The following is a 19,404-nucleotide window of genomic DNA, read 5'->3' as shown; positions in this document are numbered from 1 at the left end:
GTTTGCCTTGACTTCCAGAAAGCTTTTGATAAAGTTCCTCATCAAAGGCTCCTTAGTAAGCTTGAGAGTCATGGAGTAAAAGGACAGATCTTGTGGATCAAAAACTGGCTAATTAATAGGAAACAAAGAGTGAGTATAAATGGGCAATCTTCGCAGGGGAGGAAGGTAAGCAGTGGGGTGCCACAGGGCTCAGTACTGGGTCCCATGCTCTTTAACTTGTTCATTAATGATTTGGAGTTGGAAATAAGCAGTGAAATGGTTAAGTTTACAGATGACACTAATTGTTCAGGGTGGTGAGAACCAGAGAGGATTGTGAGGCACTCCAAAGGGATCTGTTGAGGCTGGGTGAGTGGACGTCAATGTGGCATATGAGGTTCAATGTGGCCAAGTGCAAAGTAATGCACATTGGGGCCAAGAATCCCAGCTACAAATACAAGTTGATGGGTTGTGAACTGGCAGAGACTGACCAAGAAAGAGATCTTGGGGTCGTGGTAGATAACTCACTGAAAATGTCAAGACAGTGTGTGATTGCAATAAAAAAGGCCAACGCCATGCTGGGAATTATTAGGAAGGGAATTGAAAACAAATCAGCCAGTATCATAATGCCCCAGTATAAATCGATAGTGCAGTCTCATTTGGAATACTGTGTACAATTCTGGTCACCGCACCTCAAAAAGGACATTATAGCATTGGAAAAAGTGAAGAAAAGGGCAACTAGAATGATTAAAAGTTTGGAATACTTTCCCTATGAAGAAAGGTTAAAACGCTTGGGGCTCTTTAGCTTGGAGAAACGTTGACTGTGAGGTGACATGATAGAGGTTTACAAGATTATGCATGGAATGGAGAAAGTAGAGGGCTTGAGGGGGGCAAAGTGGAAGGCTTCTAGCCCCACTTGTGAACCTCCTGATGGCACTTGGGGTTTTTTTGGCCACTGTGTGACACAGAATGTTGGACTGGATGGGCCATTGGCTTGATCCAACATGGCTTCTCCTATGTCCTTATGTTCTTAGAGTGCCGGATTTTTCTTTTTAGATTTCACTTTAATATGTTCCAGATAATGATCTTTACTGAAATCACATAGAAGCCTTTGATTTTTATATAATTGGGGGTATAGGGGAGCAGAGCTCTGAATTATGCTGCTATTCTATTTGGCATTTAGCCACGCCCCCCACCTTAGTTTGTTTCCAGAGGAATTTTGCCCCCACCCCAAGGATTGTGCTGTTAAATATTGATTTAAATCAAATTTAGGGTGGCCAGATCGTCCCGGCCACCCGAGAAAGTCCCGCCCCTGCCCCCAAATTCCCGCCTCACGGGTTGGCGAATTCGGGACCAATTAAGTCCCGGGTTCGCCAAAATCCGACGCCTAGTCCGCCGCTCGTGCATGCGTGAGAGCCGACTCTCCCGAGAAGCCGCTTTCCCCCTCCTCTTCCTCCTCCCCTCTGCCTTTCCCTTTGGATTTCTCTCATCGCCTGCTTCGAGTGACGTCGATGCCCTGGGCCGGTCGCTGCCGCGCAGGTTGGGAGCCCGACCCACGAGGTGTCGTTGAGTCGCTGCCTGCCGGCCGCCTCGCACCCATGTTCCATGGGAAGGGGAGGTGCGACAGAGGGGGGGAAGGGCCCTCTCTCTCGCTCTGCAGCCGGGATGTGCCGAACGACAAAGGTACGGGCGGGAGGAGGGAGGCTGCACGGGGGGCGGGGTCCGGTTCGCTATTTCTTCCCTCCCCCCCTTGGAGCGGTCTTTGCCGGGGAGGGGGAGGTGGCCTCCCTACCGCCACGTGAGGACACGCCAGTCATTGCCAGAGGGAAGCCGCTCCGCCTTCCTCAGCCGGCGCACATGCTGGGGTGCCCAGCGAGAAGTGCTGAGAAAGGCTACAGAACGGTTCAGAACCTGCCCGGCTGCTACTGCCCCGAATCAGCTCCCAGGGCCGCTGGCTTTCCCCAATGCCTTCACGACCATTTTCTCCACCTTGCCGGGCCAGGGCGCCAGCATTTGCTGTGCTGGTTTGCACAAAGTTGCAGCCCCGGAGACTTGCACGTGATGAGCGCCTTTCTTGAGTTCTGCGCGCTGTTTGCGTCTTTCCACCTATGAGACGCAGAAAAGTCCTGTCTCTTCTCTGGATTTGCACTATGGCAGTGGATAAAAGGTTAAATCTTTTTTGCTTGGGTGCAAATAGGTCACCGCGGACTGCTTTGCACCGGGAGCCGGCCACCTTAATGGAGACCCCAGTGCAAAGGCACACGGATGTGTTATCTATCGAAATTGAGGCAGATCGGGATTTCAAGATAGCTTCGGCAAAGGAAAGAAGTCATTTGCGCAGAGCTGCTTGTAAGGATATTGTGGTGATATTTCACAGGGGCGATGTCGTTCAAATCGTATCACCTAGTATCCAGCACCAACTCCCCTGCCTGCCTCCACGGGGTGGGGGTGGGGGGGCGAAAGCCGCGTGTAGAAGTTGGTTTCCTTGCCCAGATTGGTGTTTGGGAACTGTCCGTTGTGAATCTGTGCTCTGTGGATAGTTCCTGTTTTGGGGCTGCATTGGGAAATCAACAGGTTGTACCCAGTGGATCGCCAGCGGCAATGCTAAGCACAAGTCTCTAGTGCCTTAAGAACATATATTTCAGGTGGGTAGCCATGCTGGTCTGAAACAGCAGAACAAAGTTGAGAGTCCAGTGGCACTTTTGAGACCAACAACGTTTTATTCAAACTATACGATTTTGTGTGCAACCACACTTCTTCAGATATAAACAATAGAATACCATCTCCTCAAGTCCTATATACAGGAAAGGGGGGGGCAGCCATTAAGAAGGGCCACTCAAGAGCCGCTATGCAGAAAAAGCTGAAATAGGATCAGGTGGCTGGTAGGATTAATGAATGAATCAATGTGAAGAAGTGTGCACATGCTGAGTCTCTGTTCTCACATGCACCCAGGGCTTCCCACATCGCTTTTATCTCTCCCTCCTGCAGAAATGTATGTACTGTGGAAGGGCTAGGAGGGAAGGGTAGTCCTTTACTTTTGGGATGTATTTTTCTTCCCTGCTAAGTAAGAATCCTAACTGGGAAAACAATTCCATGATATCCTTTCACTTATGTCTATGCCATGTGAGACTACAGGTAGAAGATTGGGGAGGATCGCCTTTTGGAATGCACTACTATGTTTTATCTTTAAAAATTCCTGTAACTGAAAACAAAAAAAGGAGAGGGGGGATACAGAACCTTTTCCCCCTTTGAGTTTTTTTGCAATATATTGGGTGTGTACATGCCCTTTTTAACAGGCAGTTTAAACCCAGATTGCATAATACAGTACAATGAAATAGGTTGAAATAACATCTTTATTTGACATATGTACACCAGCAGAAGACCCACAAGTAGGAATACATTTATTTCTGAAATGTGGCCAGTAGGATTTCTTGTGTTAGGAGTTACAGTGTATGAAAAGTGCATCATAATTGGATGGAAGAAAATAAGATACAGGTGGAAAATGTGTTTCACACTAAAACGAAAGTAAGCAAAACCAGGACTAAATTATTTACACTGCAGTTAACGCAGTGACACCCTTCCCAGTTCATTGACTGTAATAGACTTAGAGAGGGTGTAACCGTGCTTAGACTGCACTATGTAAAACAAATCAATAGTTAGCAAAGCCATGGCAGGTTTTTAAAAGTGAAAACAGACTGAAAGGGGAGGGGACCTATGTGGATCCTTATGTGTTTTATTTTTTATTTATTTCATTTACAGCTGTGGCTTATTTTTTTCTAGAAGATAAGGAACTAGTTTTTGTGAATGCTTTACTATGTAAATTTGGATCATAATTCACCACATCCTGTTCCAATCAAATTTGAATGGTCTCTTATTTCATCACTAGAGCTTTGCATTAGTGGGATTCTGGCAGAGAGGCAGCTTTAAAACTAGGACTGATGCTGTATGACTTGCAAGTGTCAGTTCTCCTCCACTGTACTATTGGCATACAGCAGTGCTAAGAAATTAGCTGTTTTATGGGAATTTGTCCAGGCCTTCAGGGTATATTTGGAAAGCTTTGTAAATAAGGCTTATGCTGTGTTTTTTTTGTATTTTCCACATCTGCTGACTGAAAGGGGGGATATACTTTGGATCTCACAAATTGTAGAGAGATGACTGTGGTAGCTCTTACAGCAAGGCAGAGAAAATTCCTGTGGAACCTTGGTCTTTACTAAGAACTGTATTGTACTAGGATTTATTAGATGGCTTTGTAAACAAGAGCCCACTTCATTAGTTGCATGAAGTATATCAGCAGTTGGCATATATATATTTACTTATAGCCCACTTTTTTCACTGAGACTAAAGGTGGATTACAAACATGCACTTTTAAACACTGGCAACTCTGTTGATTAACTCCTCACAATCAGCTCCCACACTTTTGGGACTTGATCCAAAGTGAACAATTTGCAAGCTGACTGCAGACACACTCCTGTCCATGTGTTTTGATGAGCTGTAGGTAAGTTTCCCCAAAAGGAATGCCTGCCTGAACTGTTTCAGAGCAGGAAAACTGTGTTTGTGGTTGGAGAAGATTATTTATACCCCATCTTTCTCCCCAGTCAAGAGCCCCGTGGTACAGAGTGGTAAAGCTGCAGTACTGCAGTCAAACTCTCTACTCATGACCTGAGTTCGATCCCAGCAGAAGCTGGGTTCAGATAGCCGGCTTGAGGTTGACTCAGCCTTCCATCCTTCTGAGGTCGGTAAAATGAGTACCCAGCTTGCTGGGGGGAAAGTGTAGATGACTGGGAAAGACAATGGCAAACCACCCCATAAAAAGTCTGCTGGAAAACATCGTGATGCAACATCACCCCAGAGTTGGAAACTGGTGTTTGTGCAGGGGACTACCTTTACCTTTTTTTCTCCCCTGTGGTGGCCCAAATTGGTTTGCAACATTCTTCACTTCTCTATTTTATCTTCACAACCGCCCTCTATGGTAGGTTAGGCTGAGAATGTGGCTGGCTCAAGATCACTTAGCAAGCTTCTGTGGCAGAGCAGGGATTCAAATCTGGGTATTCCATGTTCCAAGCATGGAACTGGCAGTTTACACCTGAACACCAGGACCTGAGGAGTATGTGAGTTAATAGGCATTCTTCGCTGGGTAACTTTGGGCCAGTCATTCTCTCACCCTAACCTACCTCATAGGGCTGTTGTGAGCATCACATGGAGGAGGGGCAAGCACAAATGATACTCTCGGCTCCTTGGAGAAAGAGCAGAGAAAAATGTACCAAATGAATAAGTGTGGGGGAGCACACAGGGACTCTGCTGTTCATTGGATGTATTTATTATGAGGTTTGCTATCTTTTTTTCACAGTTTTGCTGCATATCTTTGCTACACTGACATCTTGTTGACCACCTTGAATCTCAGTACAATTGCAGGGCATTTTTTTTTAATCTTACTTTGTGTATATCATGCCCTTCTCCTTGAAGCTCAGGGTAGATTATTAAATTCAGAAAACCAGATAGAAGGATCTTCAACAAATCTTGCAACAGGACTCTGGCCGTGAAAGCTTATGGCGGGGCCGCTGGCCATGAAAGCTTATGGAGCTTATGGCGGCGTGAAAGTCAATTTTGGATCCTGGGCAAGGTCCTCTCCCTGGGCTCTGGTTTTCTTCTGTTTGCGGCTCTCTCTCTCGAGGCCGAAGGGCACCCAGTGACCCCTTCACGCGATGCGCGATCGGTGGTCCGGACACAACCCCAAGAGCTCTCCGGTCACCCTCGGGGAGCAAATGCAGCGCAGCTGCCCCTTGGGAGGAGAAGCCCAAGACCCTCGCCTCCACTGGCCCCGACTCCCCAGTCCAGCCTCCCCAGTCCCAGGCTTCCCTCCCCTCTGCTGGCTGACCTTCCTACCTCTGGGCGGGGCCGAGCGCCTTGCCTGGGCCGCCTAGGCCGCTGCGGTGCCTCCAGGAGGCAGCTCCATGCGCGCCGCTCCAGCAGCCCCAGCGTGGTCGGGCTCAGTCGGGGAAGAGGCACGTCAGACTTAGAGGGCCGCCGTGCGGACCCGGAGGGGCGGATCCTGTTCACTTTGCCGGGTCTCGTCGCCGCCGCTGCAATTCGGGTCAGACTCAGCGCACATGGCGGGCGGCGTGTGCCTTGGAGAGCCGTCTGGGTCCTCCAGAGTTCCTAGCAGACTAGCCAAAAGTTTGGGGAAATGATGCTATAAACCGACAATTAAAAGACAATGCTAGTGGTTGGAAAAATTGGGGGCACCCAGGAACAGAGATGGCCCTATCCCCAATAGCTGCTCATCTCATCTTGACATTAGGGACATAGCCCCGATGGAATAACCCAGTACACAGGCAGATTCATATGGGAGTAAATAAGACTGACTTTTGAAGCAGAAACATTGAATATCAGTTCAAACTAGCCATTACATGGCATCTTATGTATACTTAGACACCACAGCTACCCCCAATTCTCTGCCTAAAATATTAAGGGAGAGAGATTTAGAGGCGCTTCCCACAGCAGTAGGCCAAGCTGCCCAGTGCTTACTTCAGTACCCAAAAGACATGAGCAAGTATGGAACAGGCAGAAATATTGTTATGTTACAGGGCATTTTACATTGCATTGGGACACACAGCCACGCCATTCCAGCAGTGTGCAAAATGCAAACTGAGGGCCTGTTTCCTTCTAGGGCTGGTTCTTTCATTCTGGTTTAAAGGAACACTTTGTTCCTGCATCTTGAAGCACCATTTCTCCACACTAAAAAGCTAAAGCACTCAGGCAGACTTAATTTTAATTCAACAGCAACCCACTTTAAACATACAAGCATAGGCACAAGGTTGAAACAATACAAGATGAAGAACTAGGAAAGCACATAAATGAGACATTAGAACAGCCTCAACTCTGTACTGTGGCAAAAAGAACCAGCTATTTGTTAGTTGGATATAGTATTTTTTAAAAAATACATAAAGAAATATCCAGTTTTCTTCTATTTGACATATCACAAATATATTACCTACTCTATTCTCATATTTTTGCATTTTTGGCTGCTTAGGTTTTTATTTTGAACTCAGTTCTTCTTAACCATCTCATACCAGATTAAAGCCTTCTTTATCAGTCACCATTAGGAGTTGCTCTGGTTCTACATTTAATGTAGCGCGAAGCGCTGGGTTTGCGGAGGAGGGGGTGCTTTCTCAGTGCCTGGCTTCAGCTGCTGCTTGTCGCGGGGGCTGGGATCGGAGGCTTGGCTGCCTCCGATCCCAGCCCTTGCGATGGGCAGCAGCTGAGGCCAGGCAGGCAGGCACAGAGAAAGCACCCCCCCCCAAACCCAGCGGTTCGCAAGCGCCGGCTGTGGAGGGGGCGGCGTGCTTTCTCCCTGCCTGTTTGCATGGCTTCAGCACTGATGCTTGGAGGGAGCGCTGGGATCGGAGGGCGGAGGGAGCGATCCTGGCGCTTGCTGTAGGCGTCAGAGCTGGAGCCAGGCAGGCGCGGGAAGCGCCGGGATGGAGGCAGCGGATCACCACCACCCCACCCCGAGGAAGGTACGTATGTATGGTACCTTCGCTCCATAAGACGCACACACTTCCCCCCCCCACACTTTTTTGGGGGGGAAGTGCGTCTTATGGTGCGAAAAATACAGTAATTCACTCTGCCTTACTTACTGAATTCCCTCTCTAGGGAGGGAATTCAAAGGTGTCAAACCAATACAAGCTGATCACCCAGTCTGTTCAGTTTGTGCCAAATAGCCACACATGTACACCCAACTGGTTTGTATTATGTTTTCTCAAAACTGGGCATGTCCAAAGACACTGCCAATTCAAATTATAGCATTGGAAAAAGTTCAAAAAAAGGCAACTAGAATGATTAAAGGTTTGGAACACTTTCCCTATGAAGAAAGGTTAAAACTCTTGGGGCTCTTTATCTTGGAGAAACGTCAACAGCGGGGTGACATTATAGAGATTTGCAAGATTATGCATGGGATGGAGAAAGTAGAGAAAGAAGTACTTTTCTCCCTTTCTCACAGTACAAGAACTCGTGGGCATTCAATGAAATTGCTGAGCAGTCGGGTTAGAACGGATAAAAGGAAATATTTCTTCTTCACCCAAAGGGTGATTAACATGTGGAATTCACTGCCACAGGAGGTGGTGGCAGCTACTAGCATAGCCAGCTTCAAGAGGGGATTGGATAAAAATATGGAGCAGAGGTCCATCAGTGGCTATTAGCCACAGCATATTATTGGAACTTTCTGGGGCAGTGATGCTCTGTATTTTTGGTGCTTGGTTGGGGGGGGGGGCAAAGTGGAAGGGCTTCTAGCCCCATGTGAACCTCCTGATGGCACTTGGGAGTTTTTTTGGCCACTGTGTGATGCAGAATGTTGGACTGGATGGGCCACTGGCCTGATCCAACATGGCTTCTCTTATGTTCTTAATGGATTCCTCCTCTACAATTCACTGTGTATCTTAAAGACCATATATGAACCCTATCAGTGCAACCTATTCTGATGTATACTGTTCAAAACAAAGTACTTCCTCTGCAGCCAAACATGCTGTCTGTTGAACCTGCTGTCACATTTCCCTTTATTCTAGTTCACTTTACTCATAATAGACCCATTCCTATGCCTCTCACTGCTGCAAATGGTTGGGAGAGGCCAGCCAGCTAAACACTGTCTCTCAGCTGCAACCGAATTATGTTTACCATATCAGATATTTGCCAACATGGCCAGTTGCAGTAGGGTGAGAATATCCAGAAATTGTTCACCTTGTTCACCTCTCCCCGCTCCCAATTAAAAATTCCAGCCCTTCCCACCAATCTTATGTTTGAAGGCACTTGTGCAACTGAGTCACTCAGCTTGTTGTTGAAAAGGAAAGTCTCTGATCAGGTAACAATAATTACGTGTGTTATAGCACAGCATCATTGCTGTTCTTGAAGTCAGAAGTCAGAAGTTGAGAGCTATTTAACTGATGAAGCTAGGCTGCAAGCTTTGCATCCCATGAAACAATATTGCAGTCTTAATGAGTACTTCAAGAACGGAATGCAAATGTTGGAACAGTCTATTGCACAGAACAGAACGACTTGCACTGGAGTGAGAGTGGGCCATTCCGGAACTGTCTTGGTATTTGCAAGACTGCAGTGCTTTGGTATGTGGTTAACCACTGTTGTTTAGGGAAGCCCCTGGGGATTATCAAGAATATATAGTATAACATGACAGTTCAGCCATGGAACTGAACACAAGGCACTGGCATTGCCCCTTGCCAGCAAAACACCAAAACAAACGAGCTCTTCCACACCATGACTTAATGGTGTAGGTCGGAGGAGATACAAGTTGACATTTCTGCAATTTGACAATAGCTGAATTGGCCACAGTGGGAAATTAAGGTCTCTCCTTCCCCAAAACACACTAGCACACCAATCAAATGGATTAGTAAGTACATTAAGAATGCCAGTATGGCAAAAAGAGTTGTTTGGTTAGGATCAGGGAGATACAGATTCAAATTCCCGCTCTCTGGATCAGTCAGACTCTCTCTAACCCACCTCACAAGCTGCTGTGAGCTCCTTGGAAGAAGAGCAGAAAAGAGATCTCTCACTCCACAAGGTTAAAAACAAAAGCTGCTGATTCAAAGGCAGTCTTCTTCTAAATGCTGGATGTTGGGAACAAATATCCATCATAATGCACTGCCTGTAAACTTCCCAGGTAATGAGGCAGTGACCACTGGAACTTGAGTGCTGAAAATTATGAATCTGTGATACAATACATCAAACAAATCTTAGGTGTTAAGAAGAGTAAGAGGGTTTTTTTTAATACTCTGCTTTTCTCTACCCTAAGGAATCCCAAAGCCGTTTACAATCGCCTTCCCTTCCTCTCCTGCAACAGTCGCCTTGTGAGGTAGATGGAGCAGAGAGAGTTCTGAAAGAACTCTGACTGGTCCAAGGTTACCCAGTGGGCTTCATGTGGAGGAGTAGGGAATCAAATCCAGTTCTCCAGGTTAGAGTCTGCCATGCTTAACCACAACAGTATGCTGGCAAGCCAATTCCAAACCAACCTAATCATCAGCTTCCAGCAAGCACTACCCTCATCCACACTCAGATCCCCACAAGCCTCTTCATCAACAACTGCAGAGCTTTTCACTGATGCCATTTGGACCCAACACAGTCAGGAGTAGGGTTGCCAATCCCCAGGTTGGGGGCAAGGGATCCCCCAGTTTGGAGGCCCTCCCCCCACTTCAGGGTCATCAGAAAGCAGAGGGGATGAGGGAAATGTCTGCTGGGCTCTCCATGATACCCTATGGAGACTGATTCCCATAGGGTGTAATGGAGAATTGATATAGGGTATAATGGAGAATTCTCGGGTGTCTGGGGCTCTGGGGGGCTGTTTTTTGAGGTAGAGGCACCACATTTTCAGCATACCATCTGGTGCCTCTCCTCAAAACACCCTTCAAGTTTCAAAAAGATTGGACCAGGGGGTCTTATTCTATGAGCCTCCAATGAAGGTGCTCCTAGCCGTTATTACCAATGGAAAGGAAAGGTCCCCTGTGCAAGCACCAGTCGTTTTTGACCCTGGGGTGACGCTGCTTTCACATTTTCACGGCAGACCTTTTTAGGTGGTGGTTTGTCATTGCCTTCCCCGGTCATCTACACTTTCCCCCCAGCAAGCTGGGTACTCACTTTACTTCCTGTTTCCAGCAGTGGCATTTGGGGGAAGTGATGTCACTTCCTGCTTCCAGCAGGTGGCGCGGGGAAACGATGTCACAGGAAGTGATCTCACTTCCTGTTTCTGGCAGTGGCATGCCGTCACTGGAAGTCACCAGAAGTGACGTCACTTCCTGTTTTTGGCGGCGCGCGCTTCGTGCACGCACACACACATTCATTCCCCCCTCAAGGTGTCCCTGGCTGGCCTGCAGATATTATGGCCACCCTAAAAATTCACCCTCTTTGCTGGCCAGCTTAAAAGTTTACTGTTTAAATGTCTGCCAGCTTTCCAATTTAACTATCTCCCTGCTTTGTACAGTGTAATTCAGTATCTGAAAAGTTTTAGTTAACCAGCATTTGGATTAACTGGGTTAGTTTGCAGGATTGGTGACCACAGGAAGAAAAGACAGCAAACTATGGAAGAGTAAAGCCATACAGGAGGAAAATGTCAGGGGGGTAGAGTTAGAGGGAGGAAAGGTAATTCAGTGAGCTGCTGGAAGAAGAATGATGGGATGTGAGGGGAGGCTGGGAGGAAGCCTCAGAACAAATGCATGAAGTATTGAAAATTCTTTTTCAACAGATCAATGAATGTTATTTTCAATCTCTGTTTCTGGCTCTCCATTGATCTATGTTTAAAATATATGTAACTTTTTTGAGAGAAACGTTTTTGAGAGAAAAGGCTGAGGAAGGACTAAGGATACAAAACCGTGAGAAATCCTGGGAATATGGTCCCTTACTCTCTTGTTTGAAATTTGTCTTCCACTACTGGATACTTCACTGTTTTGTGATATTATTTTTGTGCTAGTCTGTAGTACCATCTTGCTATATTATGCTGGACCATCCTGTTGCACTTTACTAAATGTTGAAATTGGTTTTATTATGAAGTTATTGTAATTTTATTGTGATTTTATTACTGTTTTTATGTACTCCACTCTGAGCCCCCAAATGTGGGAATGGGTGGAATATATTTATTTATTTTATTGGATTTATATCCCGCCCCCCTGCCGAGGCAGACTCAGGGCGGCTAAATAAATAAACAAATAATAATAATAACGGGCTTCACCCAAAGTTACAGACATATGGAACAACATCGTGGAGACATTTGTCCCTGAAACGCTGAACATGAGAGACTTCCGGTAAGATGGCGTGGTGAAGCACAGAGCATTTGCCGAGCTCCGGCGTGCACTGTGATTTTGTGGGCTCCAGAGAGGTCCCTCTTCGTGGGGGGCCTCTTAAGAAGCGTCAGAGCGACGCTTCAAAGTTTGGGGGAGCTGGTAGGGGTTTAGTGGGGAGGCAGAGGTGTTCCTTCTTCCCCCACCTTTCCCTCACCTGGAGCTTTCCAACGCTTCGGCGCTCTAACTAGGCCACCGGAGTAGGAGTTGGCGGGGCAGCAGAAATTCAGACAAGTCTGCCCAAAACTGGAGTTTAAAAGGCAAGCAATGCTGAATTAAAGAGAAGAGAAGAGAATCTGATTACCGGAGTAGTGGAGGAAAGATAAGGTGGGAATCCTCGTCTGAAGTCGTGGAGGATAAACGGAGGGCGACCGATTGTGCGGTGCAGCGGCGCAGCAGAGAGGCCGTGCTGGAGGCGAGTCGCGCGGGCGAGACTGGCTAGCGGTGGCGGCTGGACAGCGGTTGGACAGCGGCGTAAGCAGGGACTCGAGCTTGAGGCATCTGAGGCCTGTCCGAAGCGGCGGCGGCAGTCGTAGCGGAGAGTCGAGGCGAGGTTACCGGACGAGGCGGCGGAGAAGGCGAAATAGAGACGAGCCTTACTGACGGCGGCTGGAGGACGACAACAGAAGTGGCGGCTGTGCTGAGTGGAGAATTTGGGGGTGAAACCAGATGGTGTGTTGTTCGGAGCGGTGCAGAATGGCGGTGAGCAACTATTGCAAGTAAAGAACGGAGAGAGAGAGTGAGTGATGGATTTAAGAGACTACTGATTGAAAAGTTGTTGGAAAGTGGTTGAAGTGACAGATTAATAGAAAGAGATAGGAAGTGGAAGGGAAGTGGAAAGTAGAGAGAAGGGAGAGAGAAGAGAGAGAGAAAGAGAAGGGAGGAAAGAGGGGTTAGGGCTGGGACCGAAGAAGGGACTGGAATGGCGGCACAAGCAAGATTGGCGGAGAGTAAGCTGGGACAGTGTTTGTAATTAGTAATAGTTTGTGCATGAAATGACTGGAAGATTGGGTGTCTGAAAACAGAAAGGTTAAATAGTATAGGCCTTCTCTTGGATTATAAACTTATGACTTTGGAAGATAGACGAATAGAGACAAATAAAGAGAGGGAGAGACGGTTTTTAGCAGTGGACCCTGTTTAGACTCCACTGCGGCTGCCTCTTCCTTGAAGAAAGGGGGGAAAGTCAAGACACCGAGACTATAAAAATAGAAGACTTCTCCAGGACTGACTGTAAATTATAAATATAAGAGGGAAGAAAGAAGAAAGAAGGCAGAAGAAGGAAGGAAGAAGGAAAGGAGAGTAGAAATAAGTGAGACTGAGTTCAAAATTATTGCTTGCATTGATTGCATTGATTGTAGTGAACCTAATGGATTTTTGATTAACCTTAATAGCAGAAAATGAATTGTTGATGTAATGAGATATTGATTTATTGATTTTTTTTAAGGAGCCTATTGAATATAAGGTATAGAAAGCAAGCCTCTTTGGAGACATAAAATACGAAGAATTACTGTTTAAAACTATTGCTTAAAATTGAGTACTAGGGTCTGGCACCAATGTGATTTATCTAAATTGTTAAGTAACTGGTTTGGATTGTTGATTGTAACCCAGGAGAAATAATATAGGAAAATTGGGTGGATCTAATTTATATTGAATTGGTACTGAGAACTAATAAAAACATGGGAGATAAAGAGAGAAAAGAGAGACAGATGGAGACTAAAATTAAGAAACTGGGTCAGGGTACCTCACCAGGAGGCCCAAAACCTATGCCACCAGTAGATAATCAGGATGCATTAGAGAAACTGCAGGCCATAATGGTGGCAGGCTTCAAACAAAACCAAGAGGCCCTGGTAGAGATGAAAACCGAACTTATGGGAGAAATTAAAAAAACCAATGAGAAAGTAGAGGACTTCCAAAAGCAACTTTTAGCAAACACACAGCAAGTACACAGTTTAGTGGCAAAAGTAGAAAACTTGGAAGATCAAAGCAAAGCCACCATAGCGACGGTACGGGAAAACAAATCTGACTTGGCTGACCTGGAAGATAGAGTAGCAAGGTTGGAAATGGAAAAAGCGGCATACGTTCTACGGTTCCAAAATGTCCCGGAGGAGAGGGGAGAGAATCTAGAGAACAAAATTTTGGAAATATTAAATACAGAGGAGGAGGACCTACTGGAGGAAGGAAGGAGAGAGATTGACTGGGTCAAAAGAATATCCTCCGCTCACACCAAAAGACTGAATCTTCCAAGAGAAGTACTGGTCAGGTTCTCTCGAGTCGTGACCTGTGAAAGAATTCAAAAGAAAGCTAGAGATGATGGTTTGAATTGGAATGGCACTAGCATTAAAGTTTTGAAAGATGTCCCCTGGCCGATCCGTCAAAGAAGAATTGGATACAAGAAGTTAACAAATTGGCTACTAAAACATTCAATACAATTTAAGTGGTTGATTCCAGAGGGGGTCTTTTTCACTTATCAATCTAAAAGATATAACATCATAACACTGGCAAAAATGGAGGATTTTTGGGATAACTATGTAGCTCCAAGTAGCCAAGGATCGGATGCAGGAGAAGATCGCGATGACGAAGCGGATTCGTGTGGAAAAAAGGAAGAAGACATCCAGAAATTCAAAAAAGAAGGAGTCAAAACAAGACAACATACTAAAAGAGACCAAAGAAATACAGCAGACAGTAAAACGATACTAGGATGAATAATAAGACTGGAATACAGATTATATCTGTGAATGTAAATGGCTTAAATGAACCTAAGAAAAGAAGAAAGACCTTTTTACAACTCCAAAAGACTAAAGCTCAAATAATTTGTCTGCAAGAAACACATATAAAGAAAGATGACACTAAATTTTTGCAAAACAAGAAATTGGGACAGTTATACCACTCATGTGATGATAGGAAGAGAAGAGGAGTAGCCATATATGTCAACCAAAATATAGATTCCAAATTGTTATACAGAGATGAATTGGGAAGGATATTAATAATAGAAATCATAATAAAAGGAAAATTTTCGTTGCAAATATATATGCCCCAAACGACAAACAAGAAAACTTCTATAAAGATCTACATCGGAAATTATTGGAACTGCAGGCAGAAAACTGCTGTATTATAGGAGACTATAACGCAGTATTTGACGTCAAAAAGGATAAAAAATTTTAAAAACTGAAGAAAAATCCATCTCGTAGTGTCTTACCCAGGACCTTTTATAGGATGGCAGAAGAACTGAACTTGATCGATATTTGGAGAGTTAAGAACTCACAAGCAGAAGACTTTACACACTACTCTCAAGTTCATAAGTGTTGGTCCAGAATTGACATGTGTTGGACATCGATAGATTTAATCCCGTTAATTAACCAAGCCAATATCCTACCGAAAACATTTGCAGACCACAATCCTGTACAGGTGATTTTTCAATACCCTTCAAGAAGTAATCGTTGGACTTTGAACCTCCAGATTCTGAAAGAAGCAACATTTTTAGAAAGAGCTAAAAAAGAAATAAAGGAATTTTTCCAACGTAACTCAGAGGAAGATACAAGCATCCAAAATATCTGGGACACTTTCAGAGCTTTTTTCAGAGGCATTGCTATCAGCTATACCGCAAAAAGAAACAGAGAATGAATGAAGTCATACAATGACTTGGTGAAAGAGTTAAAGGAACATGAGAAGCAACAAAAAATTAGAAATACTAAAGACATAAAACTTAAAATACAAGCCACGCAACACGGAATTAATTTATGTTTAGCTGAAGAATTAGAAAGAAAACTGAAATGGGCCAAACAAAATTATTTTGAAAATGCTAATAAAACAAGCAGATGGTTAGCTTATAAACTTTAAAAAGAGAGAGAGAAAAGAATTATAAGATCACTAAAAAATAAAGAAGGTGAAGAGACCAACCAAGAAGATCAAATGAGGCAAATCGTCCAAAATTTCTATTGAAACCTTTACAAAAAACAGGAAATCGTGGAGCAACAGCAAGAAGACTACATAAAAAGTGTTAATATGAAGCAATTAACGAAAGATCAGCAGGAATTTCTAGAGAGTCCCATTACAATCCACGAAATAATTGAAGCAATCAAAAAACAGAAAACCAACAAGACCCCTGGTCTAGATGGCTTGCCAGTGGAAGTATACAAGTCCTTTGAAGATCTGCTTTTAATTCCCTACAAAAAGTATTAGAGAAAATTCAGGAATCGGCTATAATTCCAGCATCTTGGAGGGAGGCATTGATATCTTTAATCCACAAAGAAGGAATGGAACCGTCAGATATCAAAAATTATAGACCAATCTCTCTCCTAAATGCAGACTATAAAATTTTTGCGACGATACTGACTAACACATTTAAGAAAGTTATAACAAATATAGTACAGGAAGATCAAACTGGATTTATACCGGGGAGAATGATGCGGCAAAATCTAAGATATTTTTTGAACATCCTAGAGTACTATAAAGAGCATCCCGACAAGCAATTTGCAGGTATCTCGCTAGATGCTGAAAAAGCGTTTGACAACGTGGACTGGAAATTTATTGGCAAAGCATTGGAAGCGATAGGCTGTGGCAAGAGTTTTAAGAAGCTCATAGAAGCTATATATACCAAGCAAAGCGCAAAATTTAATATAAATGGGAGCAACTCAGAATTTGTCGAAATAGAACAGGGGACCAGACAAGGATGCCCCTTGTCTCCTCTCCTTTTCGTAATGACAATCGAATTTTTGATTAAAAAGATAAGAGACGACACTGGAATCAGAGGCTTGAAAATAAAAAATGAAGAATTCAAAATCCAGGCGTTTGCAGATGACCTACTGTTCACCCTAGAAGATCCTATTTCCTCTATTGATAAATTGAAAACAAGGTTACAACAATTTGGAGACGTTTCTGGATTTAAAGTTAATACACAAAAAACTAAATTTCTAACCAAAAACATGAGTAAAGAACAAATCATACAATTGGAGGCTAAATCTGGATTTAAATACGAAAAGAGAATTAGATATTTAGGGGTTCACCTAACAAACGATCTGAAATCTCTCTATCGAGACAACTATGAGAAGATTTTTAAGGGCATTGAAGCAGATCTGGAGAAATGGAGAGACTTACAAATCTCCCTTCTAGGGAGAGTAGCTACGATCAAGATGAACATTCTTCCTAGAATTTTATTCCTATTTCAGATGATTCCAGTTGAGCTACCTAAGACCTTTTTTCAGAAACTTAATAAAATAGTTTTGGCCTTTATCTGGCAAAACAAGAAGCCAAGGATCAAGTTAAAAGTCCTCCAAGAGAATAAATTAAGAGGAGGTATGGCCCTACCGGACTGGATCTTATATTATAGAGCATCTTGTTTAGCCTGGGCTAGAGACTGGCTTTTACTGGAAAATAAAAGATTATTAGTATTGGAAGGTGCAGGGCTGACCAAGGGCTGGCACGCATATACCTGGTATCAACACCCTCAAAGAAATAGCAACTTTCAGAGTCATGAAATACGGAAGGCGATTTATAAGGTGTGGTTTGAAACCAAAAGGAAAACTTACACATATACTCCACTGTGAGTATCACCAGTGGAAGCGGCCACACACACGAACTTATATGATTGGGGAAATTCCTACAACTATACTACATTGTTAGATGCTGATAGCAATCTAAATCTGGAAGGAAACACCATCTCGGACTGGTGGGTTAGATGCCAAGTTAAGTTGATGTATCAATCGGATAAAGGTCTGGGCTTTCCCAAAGACTTGGAAGTAAATGAATTTGATATTATGATTTATGAGCCCAAAAAACTTATTTCAAAAATTTACAATTGGTTACTAAAGATTGAGATGCAAAGCGAAGCCGTCAAAGAAAGTTGGATAAGATGGTTACAGGACTTTGGATACCCTATCGAATTAGAGGAATGGGAAAAAATCTGGAAATATAACATTAAATTGACTAAAGCAACAGTTTTTAAAGAAAATTTGTACAAAATGATGTATAGGTGGTACCTTACCCCAGAAAGATTAGCCAAAATGAATCCAAGCTACAACAAGTGTTGGAAATAAAAAAGTTAAAGGGACACTCTACCACATTTGGTGGACGTGTGAATTTGCTAAAAAAATTTGGACACAAATTAACATTTGGATTCAAAAGGTTTTAAAAAAAGGATTAAACATTCTCCTGAACTTTACCTATTGAGTATATGTAAGGAAAATGTACCCCGAGGGGAAAAAAAGTTATTAATGTATATGATTACTGCCGCTAGTATACTTTACGCGAAATATTGGAAATCTCCCCAAATTCCAGACAAGGAAGAATTTTTATTTAAATTATTAGACTCCACCGAAATGGATATTTTGACCATAAGATTGAGAGACGGTAATTGGCAGCAGTGTATAAAAACTTGGGAACCAGTGTATATATGGACAAAAAGTATTGGATTTGTGATGAGACATTAGAACTGGTATTCTGTAAAGCCCTCAAAACTCCATATACATGTGGGTGGTTAGGTGGTGGGATGTCATGGTTTTTATGTGCATATTGTTTCCTTTTTTCTTTGTTTCCCTTTCCCCTTGTTTGAATGTTTTAGGTTTTTGTTTGTTATTATCGTTTGTTTCACAATAAAGAATTTAAAATTGGAAAAAAAAAAGAAACACTGAACATGAACATTGAATTTACTTTGGAGTAGACTCTTTGGGGGAGAGAAGAGTACTCTGAGTTTCAGTTCTGAGTGGTTACAAGTTGTTTATTTATTGCATGTTTATTGGTTATGCACTAATATGTTTACACACTGAGAGTGTGAAGGTATTATTGTTTGTGTATGTTTATACACTGAGAGTGTGAAGGTATTATTGTTATCTGGTGATTATTTTCGCATTTTCTCTGTAGACACCGAAAACTGTTGTGTATCATTACAATGGACAAATAATGACCGGTAAATGCCAGACAAAATTTGTGGACCTCTATAGTGATTCCTATTAAATAGTATAGATAAGTAGTTCTTCCTAGGAAACAGTTTCAAAGGGGTTTTTTTTTGTTAAATTATTACTCAAGGAATAAATTGTTGTTTTTAATCTTTGCAGTGTTTTAGATGATGAGAGCAGCAATTTGCGACAACAGAAGCTTGACAGACAGGTGAGTGTGTAAACTATTTGTTGCCCTTTTTATGCCTTTCGTTTGGATGTACAATGTTTGCTTAACTGGATTTCTTCATGATAAGAATATCTCCTTCTACTGATATACACAATCAAAAATTGTTTTGTAGCAGAAATCTATGCTGGCATTTTTGTACTCCCTTTCATAACTGATTACAAATGAAAGTCTGAAAAAAAATGTGTGAAACTGTATCACTGTACCCCTTCCCCGCAAAAATACACTCATGTGTCTACTGCAGTGTTCTCCAGATCAGGTTTTCCACAGTAATGATATCCACTAAGGAGATGTGAATACTTCAGATAAAATTTGGGGCACATGCAAAATATTTAGGCTGTAAACAATTTAACATTTTCTGAATGGCTGAGGAAATATGAAAGCATTCTTTTTGTCCTGAGTACCTGTTTACATTTTTCTCCCATTACAGAAAACAGATTTTATGGATGTTTTTACCTTGCTTCAATGAAGCCACATT

The 19,404-nt window shown here is 43.4% G+C and overlaps 1 protein-coding gene across 3 annotated transcripts in view; it reads left to right on the top strand.

Annotated features, from left to right (window-relative positions):
- Positions 1 to 19,404, top strand: part of TUB (TUB bipartite transcription factor) — a 260,973-nt gene that overhangs the window by 188,444 nt on the left and 53,125 nt on the right. For all 3 annotated transcript variants that reach the window (XM_060262944.1, XM_060262942.1, XM_060262943.1), the window contains exon 2: positions 18,860 to 18,911. In XM_060262944.1, the coding sequence (XP_060118927.1) occupies positions 18,860 to 18,911 (52 nt within the window). The remainder of the gene's footprint in view (positions 1 to 18,859; positions 18,912 to 19,404) is intronic.

Source organism: Heteronotia binoei, chromosome 21 (assembly GCF_032191835.1).
Source record: "Heteronotia binoei isolate CCM8104 ecotype False Entrance Well chromosome 21, APGP_CSIRO_Hbin_v1, whole genome shotgun sequence".
NCBI lineage: Eukaryota > Metazoa > Chordata > Lepidosauria > Squamata > Gekkonidae > Heteronotia > Heteronotia binoei.
This window is presented reverse-complemented; position numbering and strand designations above follow the sequence as displayed.